Here is a 16206-nt window from a genome sequence, read left to right on the forward strand (position 1 = left end):
AACTTGGAATCAATCGCACAAAATGACTGGTGATAGCCCATACTTAACTACGAGAGCCTCTATATGGTATAATAAGAAACTAAAGATTGGGAAGAAATCAGTCATATGGGACGATTGGGTTAAAAGGGGGATACATGTACTAGGTGATATAGCTGGGGAGGATGGGGTTTTGCCTTTTGAGGATATTAAGGAGGATTTTGATATAGATAATAAAAACTTTTATAAATTCCTACAGATTAGACATTGTATATCGTCATCAATAGGAGGACCAAAGTGCGGCCCAATTACTGCAATTCAAGAAATATTCTATAAAGGATGGCGCAGGAAAGGCGGTGCGTCAAGATTTTATGATGTTATAAGAGAATACAATGCACCCAAATTGGCGGGTTTGAGATTGAGCTGGGAGAACGATGTACATGAGGATATTACTGAGGAAATGTGGGAGAAACTGGTATCCAAATGGAGTAAATTCTCTAGGGAGGCACAATCACAACTTATTTTTTACAAAGTACTGAACAGAAGCTATTGGACGCCTAGTAAACTGGCCAGACTGAAATTAAGGGACAGTGACATCTGCTGGAGATGTGAGAAGGAGACAGGCACTTTACTGCACATGTTGTACGAATGTGAGAAGGTCCGGAAAATGTGGGATCAAATTGTGATATTCCTATAAGGTCCTGAATGTGAAGATAAATAACGCCCCAATGGCATGTGTTTTGGGTATAGTACCGAAAGGGATTAAGCTGCCTAAATACCGGGGAATGTGGTATAGAATGGCCATGATATCAGGATGTAGAATTGCATTACGACATTGGAAATCACCTGTTGATATTACTTTTAAAGAATGGATGGAACTAATGTTTCGGACAGCATCATATGAAAGGGTGACGTATAGAGTCGCAGGGAGAGAGGATATTTTCGCTGAGATATGGGACAGTTTTCTACACCTGACTGAACGATCTGAGGACAAATGAGTAAGATGGGATTACAATATTGTCAAGGATGAATATGAAAAAGGGGATTTGATCTGATGGTACTTGTGCTCTATAATATATTATGTATATATGTACATATATTTTATGTCCGGATGGTGTGTCTATGGAACGGTCACTGTCTCTATCACACTCACATGTGCGCAGATATAGCCACATACAAGTATCTAGGATACACATATTCATATGTGTACATAATAGGTTTACACGCGCTCATATACACAAGGATAAGGTATACACGTCAGGGGCACACATACATGCACATACTCATGTATAGGAAATAGACATACATACACCTACATATACACATAGTTGAGATATAGGCTTTCACTGACACATAGGGGGATACACAAGTATATAGGAGACACACACATACGTAGCTGAAACGTAATAAATAAAAAAAAAAAAAAAAAAACCTGCTCGCAGGTAGATCGGTCTACATGTAACGTATGACGTATATATATATATATATATCAGGGATGTATATGCACAATGTATAGTATGTTTTTTTTTTGTAAGTGCTTCTTTAATTTCCATGTCAGTTATTAGTGTATTTGTATGAGTCTCTTGCATGTTTTGTATGTTGTCACAAAAATGAAAAAGGCGAATCTTGGATGTTGCATATTATGCTGTGAAAAGGTATACTGTAAATAATGGAAAGATTTGTGCAAAAATATCAATAAAAAAAAAAAAATTAAAAAACCGATACCGATATTTTCCTATATCATATTTTAATGCCAATATCGGCCGATAATATCGGTAGGCCGATAATATCGGACATCCCTAATTCTAACACATTAGAATCGATGCATTTCGATTAATCGTTACACCCCTACCTATTATGTGTCTATTTTGGGGTCCCTGACCTATTACATATTTATTTGGGGGTCCTTGACCTATTACATGTCTATTTGGGGGTCCATGACCTATTACGTGTCTATTTGGGGGTCCATGACCTATTACATGTCTATTTGGGGGTCCATGACCTATTACGTGTCTATTTGGGGGTCCATGACCTATTATTACATGTCTATTTGGGGGTCCATGACCTATTACGTGTCTATTTGGGGGTACATGACCTATTGCGTGTCTATTTGGGGGTCCATGACCTATTACGTGTGGGGGTTTGGGGGTCCTTGACGTGAAAACGTTTGAGAACCACTGAATGCATTTTTACTTTTGATTCAAGTACTTTCAATATCTAATACTTTTATACTATTACAACAATTTTGAACATGTGACTCTTAAACCACTGTACAGTGTCTCTGTATTTTCTTTTAATCCGTAAAAGATCTGTGTGTGTTTATGTCACTGGTTATTCTGCAGTGAAACGCAATGTGATTTTAAAGGTTTTTGGTTAAACGGCCCTCTCTATACAGCATGTCTCACTCGCTACAGCAAAACTCCCACCACGGACTTTCTTGTAAACAGCGTTCAGAGTTGATTTCCTGCGAGTGGTCGAGCTCACCACCGATGAACGGGAAGGGGTTCAAGCAATTATAGACTTTATGTGAGTGGAATGTGGCTCACAGCCTGTCAACAGATATCTGAGGTGGGCTGGGTTCTGCAGCAAGACCTGGGAAAGTCTCCCCCCCCCCCCCCCTCACTCTCCCTCTCTCTCCTCTCCTCTCGCTCTCTCTCTCTCTCTCCCCCTCTCTCCTCTCTCTCTCTCCCCCTCCCCTCTCCACCTCTCTCTCTCTCCCCCTCACCCTCCCTCTCTCTCTCTCCCCTCTCTCTCTCTCTCTCTCTCTCTCTCTCTCTCTCTCTCTCTCTCTCTCTCTCTCTCTCTCTCTCTCTCTCCCTCTCGTTCTCTCTCTCTCTCTCTCTCTCTCTCTCTCTCTCTCTCTCTCTCTCTCTCTCTCTCTCTCTCTCTCTCTCTCTCTCTCTCTCTTTGTTTTTCTGTCTTTGTGTCAGTGTGCATACGGTATTAGGAAATGGGCTACGTCCTCCAGTCAGTAAGAATGACATGGCTTGCTTGATGCGTGTTTCTATTATGGGTACCTTATTACTCACCTGTTGAATACATTGTTGTAGTACACAATGCACACACACACACACACACACACACACACACACACACACACACACACACACACACACACACACACACACACACACACACACACACACACACACACACACACACACACGCACATGCCAGGTTGAATATGGTCTGATGCTGGTAAATTAAATTCATAATAAGGAATTTCACAAGTAGATTATGAAAAACCACCCAACTGGAAAACGGGACGTCTGAAAGAACACTATGATCTATAGCTTCTTGTGAGGTCATTAGTAGTCAATCAGTTAGTACTGATGAAACATGCAGGAGGGGGCATGTTGTAATAAATAGTAAACAAGAGCGCTGGGTGTTTTATAGCTGCTTGGAGGGGACTGTGGTTGTGGAGTGTTACATAACACATGCAAGATCCAAGCAACCAACCAGCTTAGTGGTTATAGAGGCATAAATAATTCCAGTATTGTAACTCAGAATGTGTGTGTGTGTGGTGCGTGTGTGTGTGTGTGCGTGCATGGATGGATGTGTGTGTGTGCGTGTATGTGTGTGTGCATCCTTCTACATAACCTTACCAGAGAAAACCAATGGTGATCCTTCCTACATCCTATCCTTACCAGACCAAACCAATACTATTACCGTATTCATATGTATGATCTTCATCTCTAGTCTAAACTGAACTGGTCCTCAGGACGCCTCCTGCCCTTTCCACCCGAATGCTAAACTCCCTCCTGGCTGTGGGAAATGGCAGGTGTGTGTGTGTGTGTGTGTGTGTGTGTGTGTGTGTGTGTGTGTGTGTGTGTGTGTGTGTGTGTGTGTGTGTGTGTGTGTGTGTGTGTGTGTGTGTGTGTGTGTGTGTGTGTGTGTGTGTGTGTGTGTGTGTGTGTGTGTGTGTGTGTGTGTGTGGTGTGTGTGTGTGTGTGTGTGTGTGGTGTGTGTGTGTGTGTGTGTGTGTGTGTGTGTGTGTGTGTGTGTGTGTGTGTGTGTGTGTGTGTGTGTGTGTGTGTGTGTGTGTGTGTGTGTGTGTGTGTGTGTGTGTGTGTGTGTGTGTGTGTGTGTGTGTGTGTGTGTGTGTGTGTGTGTGTGTGTGTGTGTGTGTGTGTGTGTGTGTGTGTGTGTGTGTGTGTGTGTGTGTGTGTGTGTGTGTGTGTGTGTGTGTGTGTGTGTGTGTGTGTGTGTGTGTGTGTGTGTGTGTGTGTGTGTGTGTGTGTGTGTGTGTGTGTGTGTGTGTGTGTGTGTGTGTGTGTGTGTGTGTGTGTGTGTGTGTGTGTGTGTGTGTGTGTGTGTGTGTGTGTGTGTGTGTGTGTGTGTGTGTGTGTGTGTGTGTGTGTGTGTGTGTGTGTGTGTGTGTGTGTGTGTGTGTGTGTGTGTGTGTGTGTGTGTGTGTGTGTGTGTGTGTGTGTGTGTGTGTGTGTGTGTGTGTGTGTGTGTGTGTGTGTGTGTGTGTGTGTGTGTGTGTGTGTGTGTGTGTGTGTGTGTGTGTGTGTGTGTGTGAGTGTGTGTGTGTGTGTGTGTGTGTGTGTGTGTGTGTGTGTGTGTGTGTGTGTGTGTGTGTGTGTGTGGTGTGTGTGTGTGTGTGTTGTGTGTGTGTGTGTGTGTGTGTGTGTGTGTGTGTGTGTGTGTGTGTGTGTGTGTGTGTGTGTGTGTGTGTGTGTGTGTGTGTGTGTGTGTGTGTGTGTGTGTGTGTGTGTGTGTGTGTGTGTGTGTGTGTGTGTGTGTGTGTGTGTGTGTGTGTGTGTGTGTGTGTGTGTGTGTGTGTGTGTGTGTGTGTGTGTGTGTGTGTGTGTGTGTGTGTGTGTGTGTGTGTGTGTGTGTGTGTGTGTGTGTGTGTGTGTGTGTGTGTGTGTGTGTGTGTGTGTGTGTGTGTGTACATACTGTTTACACAGTGCTCAGCTTAGAGAACACTTGAGAGAGATACTGATGGATTAGAAGGGGAGGGAGAGGATGGAGTGGACCCCTCAACCCAGAGAGAGAGAGAGAGAGAGAGAGAGGGGCGGCCCTGAAGATAATGCATATACTCACTCAGTCAGTCTCCACCTACACACAGCCATTTGCACACACACGCGCGCACACACACACACACACACACATACACATACACGCATGTTTCTCTCTCTCTCTCTCTCTCTCACTCACACATACACTTACACACACACACTCACATGCACACACATGCGCGTGCACACACACACACTGTCTGTGGACAGCCTTTTGGACAGATTGCTTTTAGAGAGACAGAAGTGTAAAACCAGTCATGTAGTTGATCGTTCACTCTCAGGTAGCTCTGTCTCAATGGTGCAGAAGTCAATCAGAAAACAATCATGACAAAGACGCTTTACAGTAATATATCATCCATTTCAGACAAGTTGAACGTCACGTTTATTCATCAAACGCTTCCCCTGTGTGACTCCCCCCTGAACTGTGGACAGCATCAAGGAAATAATAAAACAGTGAAGCAGTAACCCGCTCAGTAAATACAAAAATAACTCCTTAAAGAAAAAAACTGTGAAAACGAGATATAAAGAACATTAGACCGTTTCAGTGGAATTGCGTTGCTAGGGAACAGCTTGGGCCCAAGTGTATTTCCTGTCGGCGACTTGGCCCATTTAGAATGTTTATGTTGTCAAGTTTGAAAAGGTCTATATACTGTAAACCTTTTAAAAATACATTTGGACCAATTATGTTCTTGATATTATTTTATTCGGACCAATTATGTTCAATCCTATGACACACCTGGTAGCCAAGGAAGAGCAGATAACTGGTGTAATGTGTTTTCTTTGTTAGACCCCTAGCAGCAGCACTCTGAATGACCTGGAGCTGCCTAAGTGCTTTTGGGGAAGACTTGACAGAAGACTATTATAGTATTTAATTTGGTCAATGACCAGACGCAGCGATCAGTCTATTAGTTCAACACGGTCTCATCAGCAAATGTAAATAAAGTACTAATCTCAAGTTCAAGTCTTTCAAGTTTTGTTTATTATTTGTCACAATAAAATACATGTACTTTACGGTGAAATGCTTGGTTCTGTATGAACCCCTGAGAGTGTGCTTCATACAGTAAAAAAAAAAGTAAGTAAAAAAGTAAGTAAAAGAGGAATATACAATATACAATACAATATACAATCTAAACTACAACCTAAGTGCAATCTAAGTACAGTGAGTACAAATGTGTAAACAGTGAGGTACAAATGCAGACAATTTGTATGCAAATGAGGTATGAATGTAGTGCAAATCTTTTTAATAAATAGATACATATAATGTAGTGTTAAAGTGTCTAAAGTGAGTGTTAATAAGGTGAGTGTTTGTTTAAAAGTGAGTGTGTGCATGTGGATGTGTGTGCAATGAGTGTAGATGATGGGTTGTTATTGTCATTGATTGAGCATCCTGATAGCCTGGGGATAGAAGCTCCTGTGAAAAAAGGTATATAAGATAAGATAAGATATTCCTTTATTGATCTCCTTGGGGAAATTCAGGCATCATAGCAGCATGGGGGAGGGGGGGGGGGGTACAGGTAGTAAAAACAAGCAGTGCACACTCACCAATGCACACTCACCACTAGACCAAGCCACCCACCCCGATACAAACACTGTGGTGAATAAGTACTTTATCTACGTGTTTCAACTGAGATCAGGCTGATTATTTAGCTTAACTCGACTCTAATCAATGTTTATGACATTGTGTCATAACTGTTATTTTTGGGCCAAGAGCGAAACTGGCTATTGTCCCATCCCTGTTCCTGGGAACAATGGATGGATTATGTTTTTGTTGACAGACTTTAACAACATGCTAAGACATCCTGCAACATAACTATGGGAAGATCAACTTAATGCAAGAAACCGTGAGAGGAACAACAGTTTTTAGAGAAAGACTGGAAGATTTCACATCAGTTTAGTGCGGCGGGGGGGCGAGGAAACATAATTGTGTAGAACGAGTCTCAAATGTACTGTACGGTGTGTGCGTTGTTGTCCACAGAACTCTGAGCTGAAGGGAGTGTAAGTCCAGAGGGTGAAGGCTATTGTCTGGTGACACGGCGTATCCAAGTAGAACCCAGGCCCCTTTGTCCCTCCTGTCCCAGCCCATTCACTGGGACAGATTTCGACCATTTACAATTTTAAGGTCTGCTAAGCAAGCCTTCAGAAGGCTGTGGGAAAACCCGAATAGGGGGAGATTTAGCCATCGTCGCGGAGAGACTTTCGGTGGACTAGCGAGGTCAGACTGAGAGATGCTGTGCCTTTGGGACACAGATTCCATGATGGTGTCACAGCCATCCAGTGACCTGTAAGGGGACTGTGTTATTATTACTGCAGGTAATGGTCCACACTGGAGGAGGACGGAGGTGGTGTGGGGGGGGGGGGTAATCTGTTACAGGTGGTGTGAAATGCCCGGTGATGCATTGCCTGCCAGGCTCGCTCTCTCTCACGGTGGAGTGATTGAAGGCCCCAATGTCGCTGTCCCGGATTTGCTCCGTGCCAGAGTTGAGCTGGGGAATGAGTGCCAGCCGCAGAGCTCTGTTAGCCCTGCACTCTATATCACTCAATCTCCTGAAATATGAGACCGTCAGACACACAGACCGCGGATGCCTGACTGGAATCTGGAATTCCACAAGGCCTCTGTCACTCAGGAAGCACAACCCTCTTCTCCTTTATAAATTCATCCATTTCATTCTTTCTTTCTTCTTCTCTTCCTGTCCTTCGACTCCGCCTGGAGCTTTTCTATGTCTACACGTCTCCCACCACATCTGTCTGTCTGTCTGCCTATCTGTCTGCCTGCCTTTCTATCTATCTATCTATCTATCTATCTATCTATCTATCTATCTATCTATCTATCTATCTATCTATCTATCTATCTATCTATCTATCTATCTATCTATCTATCTATCTATCTATCTATCTATCTATCTATCTATCTATCTATCTATCTATCTATCTATCTATCTATCTATCTATCTATATCTATCTATCTATCTATCTATCTATCTATCTATCTATCTATCTATCTATCTATCTATCTATCTATCTATCTATCTATCTATCTATCTATCTATCTATCTATCTATCTATCTATCTATCTATCTACTGTATCTATCTATCCATCGGTCCATCTGCCCTTTTATTGTCTATCTAACTGCCTTCCCACCTGCCTGTCAGTCTGCCTGCCTACCTGTCTTTCTGTCTATCTTTCTGTCTGTCCGTCGCTCTATCTGTCCTTATGTCTCTCTTTCTCTCTCTCTCTCTCTTTCTCTCTGCCTGTCCTCTCTCTCTCCCTTTCCCTTTCTCTCTCTCTCTCTCTCTCTCTCTCTCTCTCTCTCTCTCTCTCTCTCTCTCTCTCTCTCTCTCTCTCTCTCTCCCCGCTGATTGTTGTGTACAGTTCCTGTATTGACCAACCCTTGCACCAAGACAACCACTGATTACACATAGGAAACCATGGTGGTGACAGTGGCCTCTGTGGTGGTTTACTTCAGGACTTGAGATCCTGTGTTTTGTGGTTTTGATACCGTGCGCTTGGCATTTGTTACCATGTACTTTGTGGTGTGACTGTTTGACTGTTTGACTGTTTGGACTCTGTGGGGCAACATGTTTAGTGTTCAGAGCAGTTGGTCCCTTGCCTCAGAAAACATGTAAGTCTTGTATCTGTAAGCTGTGATGATTGAATCTAGAGCCGTACTTGTCTGCCCTCCGCATGGAATTCCTACACTTCTATTATTTAAACTATCTGTCTGCTTTATTCATGAACCTGGACATCCACATGCGGCCGCACTATCCAACTGAGCTAAACGGTCAGACGCGTTAGCAGATGCTGGTTGACTGTGACCGACTCATCCATAGAATCCAGTCAGAAGTGCGTCCTCGCTAGGGATGGGTACTGTGGCAATTCCAGGTGTAGGGGTGGCAGAATAAACAACACACAGACAGGTTGCAGTTCCCAAAATCATACTCTTTATTTTCTACTAAATAATAATCGCTTTCTGGCATTAATCTGTCGGCCGGGCGGCGTCTCCGCTCTGTGGCCTGTCGCCTTGCGCTGCTACGGGAGACTGAGAGGGGGCTCCTCGGCTCCATTAAGTCCCCCCTCCTCAACAGGCGCACCGCGCCGTGATTCGATAATCACTCCTGATGATCCTCTAGCGACAGGTGCGTCCAGCCATTGGGTCGCTACGTAACGTCCTTCAATCACCAAGCCCAGGGGTGGCTTGGGGTTGCCACAGTACCTTTCACATTTGAACCGATACCATTACCGGTACCTGTGAATCGATACCGGTACCTTTTTTCTGTACTTTAGTCTCTAAAATTTTTATCTACAGTACCTCAGTTGTAAAAATAAATTCCAAACTTAATATTTAATAAATAAATAATGTATTATTATTACTTTATTATTATTTACATCTTACTGATGTAAAGCACTTTGAACTGCAACCCCCTGTATGAAAGGTGCTATATACAAATAGTTATTATTATTATTTATTTAGAACAACATATACACAGTCACACACATATCTTTAAATAAATGTTATGTTTATTTTAAAAATATATGTTTTACAAATTAACTAAAAAGGTACACATCTATATATTTAAATACAAAATAAATAAATTTGACAAAATAACAAGTATAAAACAAGAGTAAACAAACCACTCTAGCAGCAATTAACTATTCTGCTGATAAAAAAAGAGTCAAATACACATCTATATATTTAAATAACAAATAAATGAAGGTATTTTACAACTGATTAAACAAACAAACAATCTAGCAGCAATGAACTACTCTGCTGTTGATTGAGTATTCTAGCAGTTATCTTCGCTCCAAACTCACTGTGTCCCCCGCTTTGGAGAAGACCCGCTCTGCGGTGTGTTTTGGTCTTACATAACAGCCTAATTTGTGGCTTGTTTACCGACGTCACATCCGCTACTCTTCTGTCCTGAGCCTAGGGAGCTAACGTTATGTCCGACGATTAGCTAACGTTAGCTTAATAGCGTTAAATGGGTTACAAATATGGAAGGAGTAAGCCGACCGCTAAAAAGAAAACCCACCGCGGCAGCGCGAGCACATCACAAAAGAAAGTTTCGAGAGGAGTGGAAGTTTGGAGATAGTAGTGTTTCAAGAGACTGGCTACAGTAATATGATGCTGGGCTGTAGTGATCAGTTGTTCGCAAGTATGTCAAAAAGAAAAACAGAAACAACACGTTTGTCATCTGTAGAAAATAAATGAAGCTGGAATCCATTCGTGACCATGAACAGATGTGCCATTGGCTGCATGTCTGTGTCTCGGATTCAATCGGAGCCTCTCCTCTAAAGACGCTCTGTGGCTAGGCTAACAGCCATCTCAGAGCAGAGGTGGAAACTGAGCTACACTTTCTAACAACCTGCTCACTGTATCAAGATATCAGAGACATATACTCCCCATGAATTGCAAACACCCAAAGAGAGTTTGAAAACATGTTGTGCCGCTGACATTAACATGCGGTTTCGTTTTGCGGTAAACAAAATGTGACGTCATCGTATATATATATTTTTTTGCATTACCGAAGATTTGCACCGTTGGATTTCACGTGAATCGATACATGGTAGTACCGACGTGTTTCGGTAGGTACCTTTAAAAGTACCGAATTCTGTACCCATCCCTAGTCCTCACACATCCTTTCGCCCACTCACACACTTTCCCAGGGTTAAGGCACTGAGATCCCACCCCCATTGCTACGTGAACTTGGATACAGATTCACAGGGCAGTGAGATCGCACTGCTCTCACCAATGTAAGTGGATTTGAACCTGGGACCAAAGGATCCACAGGCGGCCGCACTAACCAGCTGAGCTAAAGGGTCCGATCCGTTAGCAGGTGCTGGTTGACTGCGACCGACTCATCCGTAGTTTACATTCACATGCTTGCCATGTGACTGACTGTGCTGTCAATGCAGAGGTGCCCATTCACTTCAATGGTAAAAATTGGCACCGATACCACTTTTTCACCGCCAATACTGATTCTGAGTCCTGACCTTTCAGTGGGAGGTAGAGCAGTCGTCTGGCGATTGGAAGGTTCTCGGTAAAAATTCGGGATCGGCTTGGTTTAGTTCTGGATCATCTAGCTTAACTGTTGGCCAAAAACACCTCTCCCGGAGCTTTAGGTTAGGCTAGTCCGCTAGTGGTCCATATCCACTTCCGTTCAGTTGTGCTAAGCTAGGCTAGCTCGCAGCCGGATAGCTTTCTACTGAACTCACAGAGAGGAAATTCGTATCTATCTTACGAGTATAAATAAAGGTTTGAAATGAAAAAATTAAAATCTTCATGTCTGACTCTGGGGAAGATGGTAAGCGCATTACCCATAATGTTGGCGTGTTCCTTTCTGAAAGAGTAACAAACTCTCTCCCTCCTGCCTTCGACCCTCTTCTCTTCTCCCCTCCCGTCCCCCGACCGCCCTGACGCCTGTCCTCTTCAGTGTCTGTCAACCCCCCCCCCCCCCCCCAAGGCGGAGTGAGCTCAAAATGAGTCTCCGCCTACTTAATTCCCTGCAGACCGGTAATGTAGAATGTAATTAACACTTTTGGAAGCGAGGAGATTGCCGTTCCGTTTATAGCTAGCGCTTTCACACTGCGCTCGCTTCCAGATCTGATGCGCCAACATGTCAGACGTGTGAAGACATCAGTTTATTCAGTGCTTGCTTCGTTATTCTATTTGCTGCAATGTCCTTTAATGCTTATTTCACTGGGAATTTGCATTTTCATTAAGAGTCCACTGCCTGATAGTCAATGTAGTGCATGAAAGGTCTCTGAATATCTGAATGCATTAACAGTGTTTATACCCCTTGCCTGTAATTTATGTAAAATGTGTGTGTGTGTGCTTGCGTTCATGCCTGTGTGTGTGTGTGTGTGTGTGCATGCATACTTGCGTTTGTACATGTGTGTATTGTGTGTATGTGTTTGTGTGTGTGCGAGTGTATGTGCTTGCGTTCGTGTGTGTGTGTGCTTGCATTTGTGCGTGTGTGTGCTTGCGTTCGTGCCTGTGTGTGTGTTTGTGTGTGTGCATGCTTGCGTTTGTGCGTGTGTGTATTGTGTGTATGTGTGTGTGTGTATGCGTGTGTGAGTGTTTGCGTTCGTGCGCGTGTATGTGTGTGTGTGCTTGCGTTCATGTGTGTGCGTGCTTGCATTTGTGAGTGTGTGCTCGCCTTCGTGCCTGTGTGTGTGTGTGTGCATGCTTGCGTTTGTACATGTGTGTATTGTGTGTATGTGTGTGCGTGTTTGCGTCCGTGTGTATGTGTGTGTGCGTGCTTGCGTTCGTGTGTGCGCGTGCTTGCATTTGTGCGTGTGTGCTTGTGTTCGTGCCTGTGTGGGTGTGTGTGCATGCTTGTGTTCGTGCCTGTGTGTGTGTGTGTGTGTGTGTGTGCCTGACTGTGTGTGTGTGTGCTTGTGTTTGTGCCTGTGTGTGTGTGTGTGTGTGTGCCTGTGTGTGTGTGTGTGTGTGTGTGTGTGTGTGTGTGTGTGTGTGTGTGTGTGTGTGTGTGTGTGTGTGTGTGTGTGTGTGTGTGTGTGTGTGTGTGTGTGTGTGTGTGTCTGACCACCGTAGGGACAAGTGTGTTGCATGTGGCGTCCCACAAGGTTAACTTGTTTCTGAACAGAACAATCAGTCCCTGTTAAATGTCAGTTTTTGCGTTCATGTTTGCCATCCAAGCGGTTACCTCAGGAGACGCTTGTGATGCGGAGCCCTCACTTGGAGAGATGTGTAACTAATTACTTGGGAAAACAGAATGTCAGGAGTAATGGTGCGAACATGACAGGCGGGACGCCCCAAAGTACGGAGCGTCTCCATCCCTGTCCCTCTGGAGGGAGGACAGTTGTTTACTTGTTTTGGAAGGAAAGTGTGATTATTATTCAGCTTGTGGTTGTTTTTTTGTATCCCTGTGTAGTGTACCGCGAAGACTTGCCATCAGAATTCATGCCTGAATTCCCTCTTGGAAAAATGTAATGCAGTATTATGAGTCATGTCGTGTGTCCCCACGCTCTATCCAACTAAATACTGTAGGAGTTGAATCGACTAAAATACTGTAGGAGTTGAATCGACTAAATAGGAGTTGAATCGACTAAATAGGAGTTGAATCGACAAAATACTGTAGGAGTTGAATATACTAAATAGGAATTGAATCGACTAAATACTGTAGGAGTTGAATCGACTAAATAGGAGTTGAATCGGCAAAATACTGTAGGAGTTGAATCGACTAAATAGGAGTTGAATCGACAAAATAGGAGTTGAATCGACAAAATACTGTAGGAGTTGAATCGACTAAATAGGAGTTGAATCGACAAAATACTGTAGGAGTTGAATCGACAAAATACTGTAGGAGTTGAATCGACTAAATTGGAGTTGAATCGACACAATAGGAGTTGAACTGACAAATACTGTAGGAGTTGAATCGACTAAATAGGAGTTGAATCGACTAAATACTGTAGGAGTTGAATCGACTAAATAGGAGTTGAATCGACTAAATACTGTAGGAGTTGAATCGACTAAATAGGAGTTGAATCGACCAAATACTTCAGGAGTTGGATCGACTAAATAGGAGTTGAATCGACTAAATAAGAGTTGAATCGACTAAATAGGAGTTGACTCGACTAAATATGAGTCATGTAAACTTGATATTTAATATTCACTCTCTACCATTTAGTTGATTCAACTAATGGTATTCAATTAAAATACAACCAATGCAAATAAAAGTTTTTGTTAGTGATAGGCTACGTATGATTGTTCTCTCACTTACAGAGCATGGTGATTGGCATATTGTTATTTTGTGACAGCTGTCATTTTAAACATCCGTCAGCCTCTCTCCCTTTGCTATTGATTTCTTTTAAAAACGGTGCAAAACCAAAAATGCCTTTTGAGGATGCTGCAGGAGAAACCGAGGTGGTGAAAACCGCTGAACCTTCCCTTTAAAACACTCATTTCTGAGGCTCTATCCTCTCTCTCCCACTTACTGGACTTTGGAAGTGCAAGCTCACATGCAGCATGATTACTGTTTGAAAGAGGATCACCCTTAGACCCTTTAACTCTCCACAGGTGCCTTCTGTCTACCTGAATTGTCTTATAGTCAGCTTTCTCACTTCATGCATCTCTTTAATGACAGGTTGTGTCTTAAAATAGGAGCCATAAAAAGCAGGCTAGGGCAGGCTAGCCGAAGCACATTTTCCTCTGCATACTAATTACAGACTGCTGCGTGTCTGGAACTTGTACGGGCTCCTGAGCTTTATGTGGAGGTAATGTTACGTTTAATGTTTCATATTTGTGTCTTGGCCCTAAGGGGACAGGTTTAACGTGTCAGTCTGCAGTTGATTACTGACATTGCGATGATTTTTCTCTCCCCAGGATATAATATAGAAGTGCACGTTTCTACTGTATCCGGGATACTGTATATTAAAGGTATTATATGCCTGATGAATCACGCTACAGTAATGTGCTGTGTGGTCTATTAGCCCAGAGTTATTGAAATGAGATGTAAGGAAAATGCCTTGTTTGATTAACGGCACCTGAGAGAGAGGCATGACATATTGCCAGGATTTGAAAGGAGACTTCGGAGAGATAAGGGTAATTTGATTCTGTATTTCAGCAGCAGCTTGTGTTTTCACCCCACCAGCCTTTGTCAAGACCCCTCAAAACACAATGCGAACTTGCAATAAATAGTTAGGCTGAGTTTTTTAGGCTGAGTTTTGAGTTAACCCTCAGAATTCATGGCACGTCCGTTATTTAAGCAATAATACACAAGGAGCCATGGGATGTCATGAATATTGCCACGGCTGTGATGCACCCACAGCCATGAGAACGAAGCTCGAGTGGCGTATGCATCACAGCCGTGTATTATTGCTTTTATACAGCAGGTTGCGTCAGGAAAATATAGGATGAATACAGACAATTCTAGGGTATTTTATATTCATTTCAGTGAACTTGGTGTGGAAATATTTTTCCTAAAGATGTCTCGTTGGTATCGAATTTCAAATGGAGTAGGCTATCAACAAGCTTGGCAATGCAAACAATATATTGAGGCACTGCAGACCGTGTTCTGACACGCGAGTGATTCCATCAATTCAGCCCGTCCGTCTGTCTGCTTTTTGGTCAATGTCAAACATCATCTCGGGTCTCTGCTTTTGTCTCGGTCCATGAGTTCAAGTCGCCTTGAGGCTTTGCATGAGCCGCCGTTTGAGTTGTACTTGATTTAATTTCCTTTGGACATGGATCTTCAGTTCTTCCATTCTTTTATTTGTTGTAAAACAGTAGGGTACCTTTGACCTATCTTTGACTGTGATTGACCTATCTCAAATGCCGTCCTCTCCTCTTGATCTTCCAAGAATAACTGCCGCTAAATGTTTGTCTGAGGGAGTCGAGAAAAAGAGGGGCGGAATTTGAGAATAATTCTACAAGCCGCTTTGGGCGGGCGACCAATCTGTGTTCAATCAGTCTTTTCTATTGTCTAAAGGTCTTTGGCAGCTTACAAGTTCCATTGTCTTTTTTAAACTGTCAATCCATTAACCACTGTGGCCGGCTTCTGAGAAAGTTAGTGGATATTCTTCTGAACAATAGCACATGAGAGTTTTGGTGTGCGGTTACAATACCCCGCTCTACACAGCCCTGGTCACAGCCAGGGACATCAGACAACAAATCCTATTCCTCAGTGAGCTATCGATCGATGTCCAACTTGTGTCTTCTGTATTCGAAACCCCCTGCCTCTGTCGTTCCTTCTGACACCGACCTCACTGTAATAGCCCAGCTGATTATTTTCAGAGAGAGAGAGAGAGAAAGAGAGAGGGGGTCGGGGGATTAATTAAGATTAATAAATCAAGTAGGCTTTGGAGACCCAAGGCATGTGATCCGACGACAGCTCCTTCACCCGTTGAGCTGGGAAACATTAAAGGGAAGTTCATCCCGGTGCCATTTGCTTTTTCACAACAAACCTCTGGCTTGTTGCTGAAGCTGTGCTCAGGGCTGAGTTATTTGCTGGCATTTCCCAGCCTCCCAGTGGCGTGTGTGAATGATGAGGGAGCTCTCTCCCTATCAAGGAGATCCCAATGAATCATCACTAATGAGGGAACAAGCCACGGTGAGTGGAGGAATAATTGTGATGCTCTCTCTCTCTCTCTCTCTCTCTCTCTCTCTCTCTCTCTCTCTCTCTCTCTCTCTCTCTCTCTCTCTCTCTCTCTATCTATCTATCTCTCTCTCTCTCTCTCTCTCTC

At 43.4% G+C, this 16206-nt stretch overlaps 1 protein-coding gene across 1 annotated transcript in view; it reads left to right on the top strand.

Annotated features, from left to right (window-relative positions):
* Nucleotides 1–12760: 12760 nt before the first annotated feature.
* Nucleotides 12761–16206, top strand: part of LOC311237876 (plexin domain-containing protein 2-like) — a gene marked incomplete at its 5' end in the record, with an annotated part of 135945 nt that continues 132499 nt past the window's right edge. Inside the window, one exon of the mRNA XM_084325851.1 lies at nucleotides 12761–12782. Within this exon, the coding sequence (XP_084181977.1) occupies nucleotides 12761–12782 (22 nt within the window). The remainder of the gene's footprint in view (nucleotides 12783–16206) is intronic.

Source organism: Notolepis coatsorum, assembly GCF_963971535.1.
Source record: "Notolepis coatsorum genome assembly, chromosome: 12".
NCBI classification, from domain to species: domain Eukaryota; kingdom Metazoa; phylum Chordata; class Actinopteri; order Aulopiformes; family Paralepididae; genus Notolepis; species Notolepis coatsorum.